Source organism: Sapajus apella, unplaced genomic scaffold (genome assembly GCF_009761245.1).
Source record: "Sapajus apella isolate SASKATOON/1434 unplaced genomic scaffold, GSC_monkey_1.0 scaffold23, whole genome shotgun sequence".
Taxonomy (NCBI): Eukaryota; Metazoa; Chordata; class Mammalia; order Primates; family Cebidae; genus Sapajus; species Sapajus apella.
In genome coordinates this window covers 13,804,464-13,823,698 of record NW_022436963.1, presented here as the reverse complement: position 1 = coordinate 13,823,698, position 19,235 = coordinate 13,804,464, and the positions used below count along the sequence as shown (strand labels likewise).

Below are 19,235 nucleotides of genomic sequence, written 5' to 3'. Positions count from 1 at the left end.
ATTTCTCATCAAGACCCATTTAGCTGAAATATGTATCTGCTGCCTCATGGGTGACGGATCAACCCAGGGGTTGCTTTATTGTTTTTATTCACCACCAGATCAAGTGTTTCTCTATCCAGGTTCAGTTAACTTGTGAGAAAGAGGCAGGAATTTCCCTGAGAATTGCACTTGCAGGTAGCATGCATTCATTAAAAGCCCATAGGGATTGATTATCAAAATGCGCCTAACTTTAGCCAGTGCTGTCAGTAGAAACCAGATTTTAAAAATATAAAATATGGAGTACTATTTTTTATGATGAAAGGATTAGTAGTTGCCTCCTTTTAAATAGCTGTCATTTAAAACTGAGTCTTTTAAATTCTATTTACACATATTTTTTTCCCAAACAATTTCAGTAAGAGGAAACTGGTAATTTTTGTCCTGTCTTCTAAATATTGCAATGGTCCAGCAAGAAAAGGATCTCATCAACTCTTGCTTTTTTAATAGATGATTTTTGCCAGAATATTATATTTTATCCATGTTTCTCAATCTTCTTTATTAATGTCACTAGAATTCCATTTCCTATATGCCTGCAGTAAAATTGATTTTCCCAGTTGAAAATTCAAGCAAACCAAGAAGCAAACTTGGCAATGGAGTATGTCCCTCTCACCATACAGATTGCTTTATAAACCAGAACTATTAGAAAGGAGCAGGTCCAAAGTTAATGAGACACTCATTAAAGAGAAAGAATTGCAGAAGCTTATAGTGCTCCGTGCCTGTATTGAAGGAGAGGCTATTGTTATAGGATGTTTGCTGTGCTGATATTGTAAACCACATGACAGATGGGTCAAGTGCTGATTACAGTATTCTAACATTTGGAATAGCAAGTAACATATTTGATAAGCTGGCAAGTTTTTATATATGATTCAACCCACAATATAAAAGCCACGAGAATTCCAAATTGAAAATAATTAAATGAGCTGGAAACAATCAGATACCACACATTTTCCCTTAAAATGACAGATTTTGACATGTTGAAATTCCACAAAGGGAGCAAGAATATTTCCTAGCTCACTTGAACTAATAACGGCCCTTCATCTGTTTTTGCAAAGCAATTAATTGCAGCGTTCTCACAATGTGGAGGTAACAATAACCGTGTAGGCATCTTGAGCTTTACAGAGGTCTGTCCCTTAGATCGCTTTACTTGCTCTTATCAGCAACCCTGTAAGATAAACAGAAAAGATATTCTCAATTTATAGATGAGGAAACTAAAGCACAGAGAGGTTCAAGTAGCAGGTGCAAGGTTACATAGAAAGTAAGTAACATATGGAGGATGACAAGCCAGATCTTCCAACTATTAATATATCAAGTCCTATTTCTGGTCATCTGTAAGGAAGATGCAGCTATTAGCGTATAGGTGTTCTTCATTGTACAAAGTGTATCCTTTTTTGGTCAATGCTGCTGCTGCCATCATTCATGTGTATCCATCTGGATAAAGCATCCAGTATTTGCGTTCAGCCTCTGAGTGTCTTGGTGGTGGTGATGGGTGGGGGTTGCTGGTGACACTGGTAAGAGTCTTTGTCAAACAATGTCACACCTCCGTTGTGTTGAAGTATCACCAAGAAAGCAGCGGCTTTCCATTTGTGTTTTATCATTTTTGCTTATTTGGTTGTTCTTTTCAGAGTTTGTCATCTTACTTGTCACCCTTTGCTAAAGTCACTTTGTCTCTACCTTTTTACTGTCTCTCTTCACCTACCCAAGCAGCTCCCCTGTCCCCTCCTGGGCCTCCTTCTCCACCCATCTAAACGCAGACCAGCATGTTATATCAGAGGCTCAAAGGCATGCCTAGGCCAAAATCAAGTACTGTAAACTTTTATCATTCCTCTACTTGGCAGCTTTCTAGTTTAGTTTGCTTTTCTGTTCACCTTTCTTCTTGAATTTTTGTTTCAGTTTGGAACACTAAGCTGAGACTCAGGCTCTCAAGTATAATTTTACAGGTTTTGAGATACTCAAAAGAGAGCATTTATTTCCAAATGTCCACATTTTTTTGTCTAGCTATGTCTGACATATGCAACATTTTCAAATCTCAATGTCAGCACAAAATAACATTGTTGTTACATAACATTTTGCATGACAATATTTTCTGTGTTATGAGCTTCAATTCTATTGTATGAAATGGTTCTTAAGTACACTATATCTTTAGTTTCATTTTATCAGTGCTCCAGCTAGTGCAAGCTTGGGGGATAGGAATATTGTAATACATTTCAAGACAGCAGAAGAGTGGCCAAAAAAAAAAAATCATTTCTAAGCACAAATTTCTCCTTGACCTCTGTTGAGGAGAGGGAAGAAGTGCTAAAGGATTTTGCACAATATTTTCTTTAAAGACAACATCTTAGAGAATTCACTTTTCGTTCCATTTTGCCACTTAGCTAGTAGTACATCAGCTATGCAAATAAACAAGAAAATAGTGTGGTGTCTCACTAATGTGGCTTGAGCTACAGATAATGGAATCACAGCTAATTAATAGTAAATGAAAGTCTGGCTACAGGGGGTTAATTGGCAGATCAAGTGTTCTAGATTAAAGGATCCTTAACCTGCTTACTTTAATGGTTTTATGTTCAAGTAAATTTGCAAAGGGTTTTATTAAACATACTGTCTGTATATATACATCAGGCATACACATATCTGCGTACACGTGCACACACTCATAGAATGGCTGCGTGCACATGCACACTTTATGTGTATCTGTTGATATCTATTGTAGTCAATCTAAGAGAACTGCCTATTAAAACAAATCTTCAGGTGGTCCTAGCTTCAGCGTCTTGGATTTCTCCAAACATAAAAATTATTGACTTTTTTTAAAGTACATAAAAATGTTGGTAGAAATTATTTTATTTCTGTATCATATGTCATAAACAGCCAGAATTCCCCTAGATTTGGTGAGTGTTCCACCCAAAAGGACAGTGCTCTCTATTTTTAAAGAAAGAGATTTCAAAAATTTGCCCCAAGTGGGATTTCCTGCAGATTTGTATTAATGTGCAGGCTTGTCTGTTATTAGAAAATGTATGTAAGTGTGTGATGTGTGTATGTGGGTGTATGTGTCAAATGGGTAATAAGCATAGGATGAGGAATTTGCAAATTGATGTGTAAATGTGAATATCAACTAATAAAAAATAGTAACCTATGCATATTTACTATCAAAATGCAAATACCTCACTCTACACATATTACCCAAAAATATATACACAGTATGTTTGTAGAAATGCCTGAAAGTCTATGAATGAAATTATGATAGTCTATGAAATTGCTAACAGGACAGATGCCCAAAAGCATGGAAGTCAGTTTTGTCATACACTCTTTCTCTAAACATTTATTGCTCTAGACCAGGCCATGGGGCTGTCGCACCTAAGCTCCCACAGCCTCTTACTCTGAGTGTTGGTTATTCTCTGCCTGATCCACATGCTTATATTTCCTACAGCCCCATCTTCAGGCTCTAACCACATCCAGCCACATTTCTACCAGGGTATGGCAGAGACAATGGAGCTTTCCATTGACTTGAATCCAGGAAACCCATTTTCACACTAGCCATCAGGCCTTGTTAGACTGAGACTTTCAATACCTGGCTATTCTTACCCTGTCCCACTCATCATCCTTATATCCCATTGGCTAGAACACTTTCTTTGCATAGTATCTCACTGAATTTATTTTTTATTATTAAATCCTAAATTACTAATGACCTGATGTGCTCATTACCTACTTAAGAAATGCATAAAAGAATGTTAAGGGGCCGGGCGCGGTGGCTCAAGCCTGTAATCCCAGCACTTTGGGAGGCCGAGGCGGGTGGATCACGAGGTCAAGAGATCGAGACCATCCTGGTCAACACGGTGAAACCCCGTCTCTACTAAAACTACAAAAAATGAGCTGGGCATGGTGGCACGTGCCTGTAATCCCAGCTACTCAGGAGGCTGAGGCAGGAGAATTGCCTGAACCCAGGAGGCGGAGGTTGCGGTGAGCTGAGATCGCGCCATTGCACTCCAGCCTGGGTAACAAGAGCGAAACTCCACCCCAAAAAAAAAAAAAAAAAAAAAAAAAAAGAATGTTAAGAAACTTTTTTTTAAATTAGCAATTTCCTATGATTTTGTTTAAGTCTGCCCTCTTCTTCCCACCCCCTGCTATGTGCTAGAAACCTTTCTATTTAGTAATAGGTAATTCTTTCTAGTAAGAAGCATCCTGAAGCCAAAATATACCTGCTTCAGATGAAGAGATGAAAATGAGCTTTAGCAGTTATTTTGCAAATGTATGTACCTGCTTGGGGAATCCTTCTAAGTAGTGTTTATTTCACTATATCCCATCTGCTCTGACTCTGAGGCTTCAAGGTTTGAAAGGGGCTAAACATGAAATGCAAGTTCCTCTGTGAATTTAGACTGAATCCAAACAGTTTCATTGACCAAGAAAACCTTTACGTTTTGGCTGGGCACAGTGGCTCATGCCTATAACCCCAGTACTTTGGGAGGCTGAGGTGGGCAGATCTCCTGAGGTAAGGAATTTGAGACCACCCTGACCAACACGGTCATCTCTACCAAACCCCATCTCTACCAAAAATACAAAAATTAGCTGGGCATGGTGGTGGGTACCTGTAATCCCAGCTACTTGGGAGGCTAAGGCAGGAGGATCACTTGGACCCAGGAAGCAGAAGTTGCAGTGAGCCAAGATTGCGCCACTGCACTCCAACTTGGGCAACAGAGTGAGACTTGGTCTCAAAAAAAAGAAAGAAAAGAAAAGACAGAAAAGAGAAGAAAACCTCCTTTATGTTTTAAATATTACTCTTTTCCCCAAGAAAAAAGTTTGTAATTTTTGGAACATAATGACATTGTCAAATTCATGAACTCAGCTCTGAAAAGAGAGCAACACCTCAGGGTTCAGGTTCTTCTTGAGCTGGGTAAAAATACAACACTTTCAATGTAAGAGAAACTAAAAAAAAAAAAAAAATTAAGTACATTATTGCAATTTAACTGATACAATTTCAGTTGTAACAAACGGTAGCACAAACTACCACAACCTGTTCAATAATCTACTCCTAACACCATTTTAACAATTATTATTCCTGACTAATGGCCCAGGCATATCCAACTTTTCCTATCTCCGCTCTGGACAACCTGAAGCAGACATTTGACTCTGCTTTTTCAAAATGAACATTCCAACCTATACAGGCCTGCAATGAAAAAATTAGGCTATAGCATTTAATTAGTAACTAATCTAAAAAATAAATGTAACAGCAATCAATATTAAACTCCTATTAATCTTCCCACTTCAGGTAGCATAAATACAATCTAGTGAGTGATATAGCACATTTATGCTGTCTTTAAAGAACATGTGTACAAAATGTCACTAAATTTGAAATGGGGTGTCATAGACTTAATATAGCTTCACATGCAAATTTGAAGCTGGAGCACTGCTTTTTTCTAATACGTATCATAATGATGGTGATAATAATAAAATGGCTTTATGGTTTGCTCACTACTAATTACATGGCACTTAACATTTGCATGAATTCTTTAAAAAAAAAAACCTGATAACTATTCTCAATTTCTTATCCACTAGTTCTAATGGCCATAAAAGTAGCCTGCCACTTTCGCTGAATTTTAACACAAACTCTTGTACTACAGAAAATGTAGGCCGATTAATCACTCCTGCCAAAAAGCTTGAAGATACAATACGTCTTGCTGAACTAGTCATTGAAGTTCTTCAGCAAAATGAGGAGCACCATGCCGAGGTGAGCAGGCTTGGTGGGAAGTGTATCTTACTGTTCCTTAGCTGACCTTGCAGAACTGATTTTCCCAGCCAGATTGTGAATAAGGTGCCTTAACACCCATTTTGTTTTAACTGGGATTGCAAAGGGAATGAAAGTGGAAGTTTTGCAAGAAGTCTTTGGAAGGTTATTTTGAACAACCAAAAGGTGGTTGCATGTTGTATGTTTCAGCCTAAGTTTTCAGATGTTTCTAGCAACGAACAAATGAGGTGAGTGCTTTTTAATCATTCAAACAGCATCTGGTTGCCATTGTTGAGAACACTCAAAATAGTTTTTGTTTTTTTGTGGTTGTTTTGTTGCCACCACTGTTGTTTTTATTAGTTATTTGGTATGTGGACCACAGGCCTTCTTTCTCAATCTATATCTGTAAACTTACTCTGCTTGTATGAGTCTTCATTTTTTTTTATAATCTTAGATTGCCTGGGTTGTTAAATGCAGTGACAGAAGCAAATTATTCTGTGTTGTTCAACTTGTCGATTCTCCAACATACATCTAAATAAAGATAGCTTACTCTTTTTTTGACAAACCACTATCGAAATGATCCTTTTGATAATAATTATAAACCAAGGTATTTCAAGGCTAACTAAATCCCAAACCTATAAGGACTTAAACAACCTAACACCTCCAAGGAAAGATTCCAAGATTTCATGATGGTTAAATGGTTTTATCAATGCTCATTTCAAAATTGAGATTTAAAATAATCTCTCTCAGAATAATGTTTTTGAAAATTGCATAATTCTTCCTCTTTCTTTACATTCAGATTTACAGCAAAGGGGAAAAATTACATTTCCTAAAAGTAATTTCTCAAGCAGCTACAATGATCATTCCATGACTAAATGGAAATTACCAGTATAGTTAAATAATATATAATACACCATAAATCCAACCATCCCGACTAATGCCTGATTGCATATTTAAATTTCCTCCCTGTTTTTCTACCATTTTATTCAATCTTGGCTGATCGTGGCAGGGGAAAGAGGTATGTGACTCAACCGAATGAACCAGCCACCTGCTGTCATACTTTGTGCATGCCCTTACAATACCATGTCTTCTAATGGGACTTTTCCTAGTGCTCCTGCTTTCTAACACTGCCCCAAGGAATGTAACAGCAACTTCCAGTGGACTGCTTGTGAAACGGGTGACCCTCCACAGCAGGGTCAATGTGGGTGATTCTCTTGTGCGTGCATGAAGCAATTGATATACTTAACAATGACTGCAGTTACATCCCAACAGAACGCCTCCTACCTGCCTTGATTCTGTCCTTAGCCTGGTGTAGTTCCCTATGTCTGTCTGTACTTACCTTTATTACAGCAGATGAGTACCAAACTTAGTAACCAGTAGCTTACCGGAGTGATACTAATCTTCCTCAACAACTGTCTCTATGTGAATCATATATACAGTATTTATATATAGAGAGAGTGCTGAAGAATTTTTCCCTGAAAACCCCTGAAAGAATGGGGGTAAGACCCCTTGAGGCAGGTAGAACTAACTCATACAGCATCTATCAGCAATGCACAGCCATGAGTGATAAGGAAAAGCAAATCATAACCTCCAAACATGTAAACTTAGGACCGACTTGTAAGGGCATAAAATTCGGTGGGCTTAGAATATTTTTTCCTATGCTATCCTATAGGACGTTCTTTTCAGATTGCCCGCATCTGTGGTTCCAGTGATGGTAAGTGTGTTCTTTCCAAGTGTCTTCAAAGTCATCTCCAGAGGCATAGAGGGGCTCCAGCCTGCCCTCCTCTGATCTGAGTGGTTGAGGCTTTTCCCACGATGCCGGACCAAACCCACATATTCTTGAAGACCTAGATACAAAGAGGACAGTTTTCTCAGTCACAGTCGTGCTTTTAAGTGAATCATAGAAGACAAAAATGATAGATATACTTGATTTATAATCAGGTTATTTTTGGAGGCTGCTACAGGCTAAGAAAGGATGTATATTTGTCTAAATTACTCAAAAGAGACACCAAAGGGGAGCTTATATGCTAAAGAAGCCACTTTTTGCTTTTCCAAAAAAAACCACTTTTTCACTGTTAACCAACATCCTAAACTGCTCTAATAACCATCACCACAAAATATTTTAATCTTACATATTCAAAAGCCATTCAAAGTAAATAAATAGGGGAGACATCAACTCAATTCTGTTCCCATGACCAGCTTTAAAACCTAGTAATGAAAACTTCAGCATACTTCGGAACACGTGAGACCAAAATTTCTTTTAGATACAAGTATATGATTCTTTCCATAATTAGTAATTTTATCCAATCACAAAATCTTCTCCATCAATCAAAAGCTACCTAGTGAGCATCTTCTATCTGCTGAGCACTGAAGCAACTACCTTGCTGCTTTTTGAAAGACAACCAGGCATAAGGCAGGCTGTCCTTCAAGCAACAGAATGCAGACTGTCTAGAAGCTTAGGCTCTGTACCAGAGAAGTCTGGCTTTGAATCCCAGCTTTGCCTCTTCTCCTCCAGGATAACTTCGCTTATTCTGCAAAGTGGAGATAACAATAGATGGTCATCGTTAGGGTGGAAAGCCATGCTCAGTAAAGCATCTGATGTTATTCTTGGTACATAGCACTCCACAGAGCTTAGCTCTTGTGTTATTAGGAACAAAAATTGCTAAGAATTTGTTCCTAATAACACAAATATAAGAATATATTTGTGAATATATATAACACAAATATGAGAATATCTGATTATCAAAGTGACAAAACCTATGTGGAAAGTACCAAATGAACAGAATAAACAGAATGTGTTGAGAGTGGATTCATTTCAAGGTAGAATGGGCCAGAAAGGCTACTACCACCTGATCCCAACTTTCACTTACAGATTGCAATCACATGGATAGCTCTTAAAAATTCAGATCTCCAGGTCTTGCCCCAGCTCAATTTATTGGAATCTTCCAGGGAGGTGCTGAGCATGGGTAATTTTTAAAAGCTGCCCAGGTGATTCCAGTGTACAACCAGGGTCAAGACTGGCTGGAGTACAGGGGAAGAGATGGCATTAGCTCTGGCACACTAAACATGGGGGTTTTGCTCTCCAAAAGATAAAGTAAGACAATTTTTTTCTACTCATCAGTACTCACTACCATATTCTCTGGGTGTTCAGTAAAGTTAAAAAAAAAAAAAAAAAACTAAATCATAAGCTTGGATCTTGGCTGTGTGGCCATGCTGTTTGGTGGTACCATGCAAATCAAAGTGAGGCTTGCCTCCTCCACCTAAAAAAAAACAATAATCCTTAAAGACATTTTTAATTCCAAGATAAAGTAATTAAATGTCCCAAGAAAAGAAATCTCACCGGCTAAGAATATATCCTATGTACACACATGCAGTATATGACAGCAGTAGTCACATTTATCTCTTAATTGCAGTTTAACTCTGTTTCCAGAGCCTAATCTATTCACACACACACACACACACACACACACACGCACACACACACAAATTATGCCTTCATGTATAGTTGCTACACCTTCCCAATCTCTCTCTATGTATACGTATGTATATGTATATATGTATTGTGGTATATAGGGAAGTACATATATACATGTTAGTTTGTGTGCAAAATGTGCAGTGCGTTTGATGTAGACTGTACCGCTAAAGCACACATCTTTGTCTTTGAATAATAAGAAGCTCTGGGTAAGTATTTAGAAGCCAAAGTTTAACTCCTTATTCTCCTTATTGTCTTTGGAAAAGGTTTATAAGACTTTAGATGCTCACGAACATTGTGAGTTAGCTCAGGTACAAAAAAAGCATTCACCTGTGTGAGCAAGCATGAAATAAATATTTAAGCCTGGTCTTTCCCAGCCCAGTCACACAGACTCTGTTCATTTAATTGGAATGGCACTTTGGCTTTCTGGTTGTTACTGCCCTTGCTAGAATCATTTTCTCCTTCTTGGAGAGTCAGGTTTGATTATAAGGTTTTGAAAAGAATTCCCTTGAATGTACAAAAATCGCTCTGGTCCTCACTGCCACAGTCCCCAAATTTAAATTCTTTTGGTTCACAACATCCTTAAACTGTTCCACTAGACTCTAATAGCAATGATTCATATCACAGTAGTCATTGTTCTTTGTAAGGCTATTAATAGCTAAATGATTATTAATGCAAGGATAGTAGATATTTGCTCAATAATATATTAAATGACTAAGTTCTCTAAAGATCATAGAAGTGGCACTTCTTATGACCTCTGGTTTACAACTTTTAAGTAAAAAAGGTGGTAAAGGCCAATGCAGTGGCTCACACCTATAATCCCAGCACTTTGGGAAGCTGAAGCAGGCGGACCACCTGAGACCAGGAGTTTGAGACCACCTGGCCAACATGGTGAAATCCTGTCTCTACTAAAAGTAAAAATAAAAACAAAATTACCTGGGCGTGGAGGTGGGTGCCTGTAATTCCAGCTACTCAGGAGACTGAGGCAGGAGAATAGCTTGAACTTGGGAGGCGGAGGCTGCAGGGAGGCAGTGAGCCAGGATTGTGCTGTTGCTCTCCAGCCTGAGTAACAAGAGTGAAACTCTGTCTCAAAAAAAAAATAATAATAATACTGGTAAGAGCCAAGTATGAGGTTGGGTTAAAGTGCTTTTAATTTCAAACATTTGAGCTTGGTTTTTTTGTTGTTGTTGTTTTCCTGTCATTCTAGGACAAACTGTGTCTGGGAAGGCAACTCAATCTTCCCAGCAACTTTTCTCGGACTCACCCCAAAGATGTAGTTAGTCCAGTAACTAAAGAATGAGCACTAGCCAACATTTAGTGTACCTTTGTGAATTTTTCAAATATTTGGGATGAGGATTGATGAGAGTTGGCCCTTCATATGTGGGTGGAGATGGAACTTCATCTAGAAAGTTCCAGGACTTAAATGGTCTCTGCCTAAAAGGCTGGTGGCTGGGAAAGTTCTGGGGGTAGCACGGGGGGTTTCTTTCCCTACTGGACGTAGCTAGGTAGTCAGTGGAGTAAGCCCTAAACTCCAGGGCTTTCATCTGCAGGTGGTAAAACTACAATAAAACCTCATCGGTTCAGATCCAAATACTTGGAATCTGTGACAATTCGATTGCAGATATGACTCTTAATTTTTCTCATGTAATATATTTGACTTGATCTCAACTTTCTCAGGAAATTCTAAAGACTTTTCTTACAAATTAGAGGAATCCAGTACCCTTTTTCCATCCTAGGATCTACAAAATTAAATCTACTATTTCTTTGACTTCAATTTATAAGTTAACTTATCTATAATTACTAGATGCTAAAAAAACTTTTACACTTATGCATTAATATAACTAATGTAGGCTTCATGAATACTTTTTACTTTAGTGTCCAATTATAGGCTGCATTCAAAAACAGTAATAGGATACCTCTTTTATAATAGGATACCTCTTTTTAGAAAGCCCAATAAGTTAGGCTTTTTTTGCTGACAGGCCAGCATTTCCCCTCTCCCATTACTCTGAATCAGTGAGGTTTTACTGTAAATTAAAATGGAAACAGCAGGTGTCTATTTCCAGCCAAGCCAACCTTGCAGAACAGTCCATGACTTGATTTTTTTCATTTAATTTGCAAACCAGCCACATGTTGATAAAGGAGAAGTAAGTAAAGTGAAATCTCATGAAAGAAGAGAGGTGGACCTTTATTCTGCCTCCTAGTGGCTGTTAGAATATCCCTCTAATAACTAATAGATCACAGAAGAGCTTGGCCATTGAACAAACCCTTTCATTTATGGAATTATTTCCATAGTCATCTTTCATATTTTGAAACGCCTTCCCATCTTTTTTCTTTTTTTTTCTTTCTTTCTTTTTTTTTTTTTTTTTTTTTTTTTGTGAATGCTCCGGAAAGTGTTTCCAATGTAAATACTTTGCGGCATTGAATTGGGAGGTGGGGGACCAGAAGGGGCTGGCAATTTGTTTTTGTTTTTCTGCTGTCTTTGAAATCGGCAAAACAGGGCCTGTTGACACTGCCACTCATTCTGCATGCTCCCTGCCAGAAATGATTAGTCAACATGCATGCATGCCTTTGAATTGAATTCACATCTGGCCCAGTCTGATGTGAATGTCACCCCTGAGACACTGCACAATGATTTCCAAGGGCCCATGTGCATGAAAATGAGTTACTTCACTGATATTTTTTGGTTTTCAATGTACATATGTGTCCAACCCCCAGAAAAATAAGTCCTGATCTTACTCAGTGTTTTCTAGCCTAAGCCTGATGTTTCCTCCAGACTGGATACAAAACCAAAGGCTCCTTGCTTAAAAGATTTCAACTCTAAAGTTTTGTGACAATTGCAACAATGGTTTTCTTGGACTTAGTATGAAATAGGAATAACATTTCCAATGTGTAGAGAAACATGAGTTTTTGAGTTTTTGTATGAGACCGTAGAGAAGCCCCATATATGTAGATATAAGTGAACAATAATTTCAAATTTTCAAGTTAGACCAGCAGAAAACCCATAAACACAGTGAAGAAACTCCCAGATTTTAATACCTTAGAGCAAGAACTAGCCAACAACGATGACAAAGAGCATGACTCAAAACATACTGAATTATTGTAAATTGAACAGAAGTTCCACGTCTGTCATTTCTACTGCAGCATCCTCTGACCCACATGTCAGAATAAAGGCTCTCTACGGCAGGCCTGGAATCACACAAAGCACTGCCTTAGACACTTAGAGGCCCAATTGTATCCAAAATTCTGTTCTCTTTACAATAATATTACCAAACCCTGCTGGATGCGCCATTAATTTTGAACAGTGAGGGCTGGAGTTCACATCTCATGTCCAAGAAAGAAGCTCATCACCTCTTTGTCTATTGTTTTTCTGCCAAATTTCAAAGGCCTTTGCATGGTGGTCAGATTTAATGGTGGAGCACGCGGAGACGTTCCTGTCACTCTTTGCAGTAGACATGGATGCAGCATTAGAGGTGCAACCCCCAGACACATGGGACAGTTTTCCACTGTTTCAGCTGCTGAATGATTTTCTCCGTACTGACTGTATGTATCATCTTTGACTATTTGACTTTCCTAAGTAGTGTGCAGATAAACAGATTGCTAAGATGTCTTTATTCCAAGCAGACTGCAGGCTTAACATAGCTCTTCATGGTTTTATTATTGCTAACCCCACCCCCCAAAAAAAGAAATATACGGCTGAAGGGTATTCCCTTTCTTCCAAAAAGTGTCCTGTTTTACGGAAGCTCTCTCTGAACTAGACAGAAGTACCTGAGAGTACTGTGAGAAGAGATATCCATTTTTTGTGTTTTACTGGCTCTCAAATTAATTAACCTTTTCATATTTTGCGACTTTTATCAAAAAATGTGTTATGGACAAAAAACAATCTCCAACTGAGTAACGTGTCAAGCATTTCAGAGTATTTTATAGTGACAACAGCCGTAAAATAGACCTTCCTCCCCAGAGAAGGTGATGAAGGAGGGGAGAGTATAAACAATGTTCTTTCTTCCTGGTAACTTAATGGGAGAAAGGGAAGTGGGTGCAAGGAAAACAGAAAAAAATGGTGCACATTGTTGTTTTTGTTGTTTCTTAAAGTAGCATGATCATTTTTCCTTTTAGAAGCTCAATGCAAAGGGGTAAAGCGTTTTTGAATTTCATTTCAATGCTTTTTTATATACTCTTTTCCTTCTCTTTTTGGCTTCCTTAGAAGCAATATATTTAATGTAGAAGACAATCATCTCTGTGTGTGTGTGTTGTATATTGATAAAGTAGCTCTGGGTTCTTAACAACCTTTTGCTTATCTGTTCTAGATAATTTGTGCAATGGAAAATTTCACAAACACCTGCAAGACCTGTTTGCCCCACTTGTTGTTAGATATGTGGATCTGATGGAGTCCTCAATTGCACAATCCATTCACAGGGGCTTTGAGCGGGAGTCATGGGAACCAGTCAAGTAAGGAAACCTTTTTTGATACCATTGGAGTTTGGGTACAAATGGCTGGAGAGTCATACAGAAACGGAATAATGGTGTCATATGAGTCTCATTGTTAGTATGGACAGAGAGAAGCACCATACATTTCTTCTATAGTGCTCATAGCTTCCTTGCCCAAATGGCAGGAGGGTGGGGGATGGAAGGGGTGGGCAGGATACAGGAAGAGGTTGAAAAATGTTTTATGAAATGAAATCTTTGTTTTATTGCACAAGATAAATAAGGAAGAAGGAATATAAACTTGGCTGTGACATTTGTGTGGTGTGTCTTACTCCAATGGTATTGTCTCTAGGAATCAGTGTTTCCCAGAGTGTGTTCAGTAGGGTTCTAGGCAGGGAGGTCAGCAAACTTTTTCTACACAAAGCCAGATAGTAAATATTTAGGCTTTTGGAACCACATAATTGCAGTCACAACTACTCAACTCTGTCACTGTAGCATGAAAGCAGTCATAGACAATATGTAAAAGAACGAGTATAACTGTGTTCCAGTAAAACTTTATTAACAAAACATGGCCATAGTTTGCCATTCCCTGGTCTAGGCCTTTTAGATGCACCTTTTAAAAAGACCTCTATGGCCAAGTATGTTTAGGAAACACTACGTATCCTACTAGAATTTTGTGTAACTGTGTTTAACCTGGATTTTCCTAAATGTATTTGACCACAAAGTGCTTTTTTAAAAATGGGACATGTAGCCTGCAGGATAAATCATGGGAAATCTTGTGGGTTGCAAGTTTGTCAGTTTGCACAAATGTTTGGCAAATTTTGGATCTTACTTGAAAATGTTTGGCAGGCTTGGTGCCACCTCCACTCCCCAGCCGGGAGTGGAGGGTTTGACTCGAGGCTCCAGAGGGTCAGTCTCAGACTCCCCTTTCTGAAAAGATACAGATTCCTATATGGAGAGTTTGATGGTTATGGTTTGATAGTTTGAAAAGCTCCAGTAAAGCCTAGTGTTGGATTTTCCCTGTTTGATTCTTTTTTTTTTTTAAGGAAATCATTTTGTTCATGCTAGTCTTTTATGTATTTGTGATGCAGCAAATAGTATAGAGCAAAGTAGAGGGATGTTACAAGCACATTTTAGGAACTCCAGAAAAAATATTCATGAGGCTGTTCCTCAGTTTGGAAGCCTTTACTTGCAGCCTGTTTTTAAGCAGTATTCTGAACTGAGACCCCCTCTAATGTTATACTGTGTAAGACTCTCACTGATAAGGTAATGCAAAATAGGTTTTTCTGGCCCGCTTCCACATCTGAGCCCTGAGCCACAAGAGAAGTTTCCCTACTGCGAGCAGGTTAATAAGCAGTAGCTCTTCCTTTGTAAACACCAAGAAATTTAAAATTTAGTTTGTTATTCTCAAGTTTATAACAGTCTTCTAATATGGCCCTACTGACTTTTAACTCATGAGGGTAGAACTGGGTCCCTTAATGGTAAGGCATTAATGAGAGACTAGTTCTTTAAATGCTCGATATAATCAAGACAGTTGTGCTGGAGAATAGCTATTAAGAGGAAAAGGTTAAAATGAGTAATATTTACGTTTTAAAATAGTAATGGTCTTGAAATAACGTTTACTTGCATTTAAATGTGGATACTGTTATAACTAACACGCATGGAAGAGAATGATTGGTATCCTTCACTGTTCCTTGAAGAGCCCTATATTTAGTGCCCCGTCTTCCATTTACTGGCAGAAGTCAAGGATTTGAACCTCTGTGAGCTTCTTTGCTCCCCTGCAAAACTGGAGTTTTAAAAATGTTCCCAGCCAGTGTCTGAGAATTGTTGTGAAACCTTGTGATAATGTCACTAAGTCGTTTTATAATGTGTTAAATTTCTCAAAACTCAAAATACATGACTGCTACTGCTGCTTCTTTAGGGATGTTAAATTATCTTAATACTATCAGAAATATAGACTCAAAGTCATCTTCACACCTGGAAGTCTTAGTCTAGGAATGTTTTCTTGGGAATTTTTTTACCAATTAAAAAAATAAAATCTGAGCTCTTGCATGGGCAATTTAAAGGTCTGCAAATTGTGAATAAAGGAATAGTACTTGTGAATAATAACCTGAGAATTATGCAGATATGTGTGTGTGTGTTTAGTAGCTTTTTTGCTATCTAAAACTGTGCAGTTAGTGAATATGATTGTGGTTTGTTCAATTCATGCTAAATAGTATATGCCTTTCAGAGTATATGGAGATCTTTAAAAGTGCCAACTAAAGGCTGGGTGCAGTGGTTCATACTTTTAATCCCAACACTTTGGGAGGCTGAGACGAGAGGATCGCTTGAGGCCAGGAGTTCAAGAGCAGCCTGGGCAACATAGCCAGACCCCAATGTCTACAAAATAAAAAAAGTAGCCAGACGTGGTGGTGCAGCATGTAGTCCAAGCTAGTCAAGAGGGTGAGGTGGGAGGATTGCTTGAGCCCAGGAGTTCAAGCTTACAGTAAGCCATGATCCTACCACTGTACTCCAACCTGGGTGACAGGGTGAGACCCTATTTCTTTGAAAACAAACCAAAGCAGTGCCAACTAAAATATAAGCTAAATTAGTTTTTTTTAAAACCACACACATTTTATTAGCCAATTTTAAAACAGAGTGTGGATGTCACTGGACAGCTTTTCAGAATGGAATCAAATGAAATGTAAAAAGAAGCTTGGACACATGTTATGTGTTAGGAGGAGTGAGTCTCTCCATGCTTCCTACAATGTGAATAGAAACAAAATGTGAACTTCCATCTGACCACTTACTGGAGGGTTGATGAAGAAGCAGATTCATTTCTCTTGGATTTTTTTTCCAAGTGAAGAATGATCTCTTTGGAATACTTCTCATCAAGCTCATCCCAAAACGAGAAGCTAACTTAGGTAAACAGATTTAGTTGGCTTAGTCTTTTCAGTTTCTGCACACACACACACACACACACACACACACACACATACACACACCACCTTTCCCTCAAATGATTGTTATCCTAAAGTACTACTGTTCTTCTGCTTTTCAGATTTTATATGCACCTGGTTATAAGCAAAATGAGAAATTCATTGTAGTGTTTACTTCAAAATAACTAACATTCAAAATGCTGAGGAAAAATAACAATCTGATAAGAAAATGCTACCAATGTATTGAGTTTGCTAAAAAGAGAATTTAAAATGTTATTTATTCTTCAGATTTTCTTATTTCAAAATATAGCCCTGTAAAAGGAAATAGAGATGTCATTATTTAGGCTTGATACAATTGAAGTTATGTAAGATAAAGAAAAACAAAAACAACAACAGAAAATTAAAACAATTGAACTTATTTGATGGAAAGGGTAAAATGGCTGAGTCCTATGGTGGCCTTTCCCTAGAATGACAGTCTTCCGTCTCTTCAAAAAGAGAAAATGGAGGCTACATCTCTGTTTCCGTTAAGCCAGATACAGACATGGTTAGAATCTCTATACATTGGTGGAAAATGTCATCTCATTGCTTCCAACCACAGCTGAAGATACCTTCTCAAAGACAAGCCCAAGTTGTCAATAAAATCTGGAGCCCATGGCCCTCTCATGGGTTCCCATCAGGACATGTAGTAGGGTCACAACTCACAGTTGGGTAGGTTGCTCACAATCCTTCTGGCAGCTGTGAATATAAGCCTTTGGTCCCAAGAAGAAATGGACAACATTTCCACCAGCTCTTCAGTGTCAGCTCAGTAGTAATAAGCCATGGTGGCCTTTGATACGAAAAAAAACCTAGAAGCAACTAATTCAAAGTCTTACCAAGTCTAGTACCTCCACTACCTTGCCTACTATCTTTTCCCTGACAAATGATCCCTAAGTCTTTACTTAAACACCTCCAGGCATGGGGAACCTTTCGCTGCATGGTTGCCCACTTCAGATTAGGACTGCTTTGAGGCAGGAGCCAGGACTTGACTCTGGAGGTGGGGTTCAGACACCAGACCAAATTGAGAACTAATTAAAACAAGGTTGGGGCAAAAGTAGCTTTCAGTAAGACATGCCCATCAGTGTGCCATGTCAGTTTACTATTGCCGTGGAGTTACTACTCATTTCCATGTCAGTGACCTAATGACTCAGACGTTACTATCTTTTGCCTAGAAATTTCTTACATAAACCTCTCCTTAATCTCCATGTAATTAAAAGCATGTATAAATATGACTGCAAAACTGCCGTGAGCTGCTACTCTAAGCACACTGCCTGTGGGGAAGCCCTGCTCTGCAGGAGCAGTCACAGGACTGTCACACCACTGGAGTTGTAACACTACCACTTCAATAAAGCAGTTTTATTCCACCTTACCATTGGCTCACCCTTGAATTCTTTCCTGAGTGAAGCCACGAACCCTCATGGGCTAAGCTCTACTTTGGGGCTCACTTGCGCTGCATCAGCTCTAAATGGTAGAACTAAACACTGCTTCTTAATATATACACATTGTAAAATTCAAGTTTCTCGTTTCTCAAAATGCAATTTCTCACTCTGCCTGAGATATGCATATTAAAAACGTATTTTTTAATGTCACCTTTCAAACAGTCATATATATCGATCTTTTTTGAAAATAAGTTACATTGTGTATATTTAAGATACAAAACATAATGCCATGAGATACATATGTAGTCAAATTGTTACTACAGTGGAACATATTAGCATATCAATCATCCTGCTGATAATAAACCATCAGACCAAAGACAACTGAGCAATATGTAGGTGACCTGGTGTCAAATAGACAAGTAATGTACTTGGTGTCAGCTCTCATGATTCTGCCAATAACTTGCTGGGTGACCTTGGGCCACCAAGTTTTCTGAGTTGAGATCCTCCCTCAATTCACCTCCCTAAGGCTCAGTATCCTACTTTGTCAAATAAGGACTTTGAACAGCCAAAGTTTTTCCAGTGCTAACGTTCCTGAAAATATCACTCTCCATAGTCAGACACATATACACATTTGATTATCACTGCATTCCTAACACCTACAATAGTGCCTGGAGCATAACAGGTGCTCAGTAAATGTTTGTTGATTAATTGACATATTTGTTAGAAAACCCACACAGGCTAAAAATTGTAAGGATGTCATGGGAAAATGATGGGGATGTTTCCCCAAATGAGGATTTCAATCTAGTTGGGTTTGAACAACATACACACAAGAAAAATGATTTTATGACATGTCAAAATTATGAAAAAAAGAAAAAGTGGCTTTAAATATTTACCAATGTACAATTTACAAATAACATAAGGAAAAGTTGTAAGAACATAGAGTAGAGGGGAATAAATTTCCACTAAGTGGTCATGAAAAACATAGCTTGCGAGCAAGATTTCAAAAGGGGTAGGGATGCTGGGAAAGATGGTGTACAAAGGTAGAAATATGAGGGACGGAGAGCATGCCAACGCTGAGTTTTCACCAGCATGGATTATGATGGAGGCAAGCCATAAAGTTGGAGAGATGTTTGGGAGGTTCTAAAGTCCCATGGAGTTTGGAATGTTTTTTCTGTAGATGATATATTCTCAATGTGGGCTTCACAGCCCTTAAGTTGGTGAAAATTGACTAGAGCCAGAGGGTGGCGCTTATAAACATCTTA

The 19,235-nt window shown here is 38.3% G+C and overlaps 1 protein-coding gene across 41 annotated transcripts in view; it reads left to right on the top strand.

Annotated features, from left to right (window-relative positions):
• Window positions 1–19,235, top strand: part of CADPS (calcium dependent secretion activator) — a 471,326-nt gene that overhangs the window by 363,655 nt on the left and 88,436 nt on the right. For 15 of the 41 annotated variants that reach the window (XM_032290356.1, XM_032290353.1, XM_032290363.1 and 12 more), the window contains 3 exons: window positions 5,643–5,749; window positions 12,602–12,758; window positions 13,523–13,664. In XM_032290356.1, the coding sequence (XP_032146247.1) occupies window positions 5,643–5,749; window positions 12,602–12,758; window positions 13,523–13,664 (406 nt within the window). Of the gene's footprint in view, window positions 1–5,642; window positions 5,750–6,545; window positions 6,582–6,755; window positions 6,765–11,341; window positions 11,363–12,601; window positions 12,759–13,522; window positions 13,665–19,235 lie in introns of all 41 variants that reach the window. The other 26 variants (XM_032290346.1, XM_032290350.1, XM_032290331.1 and 23 more) reach the window with 5 other exon arrangements.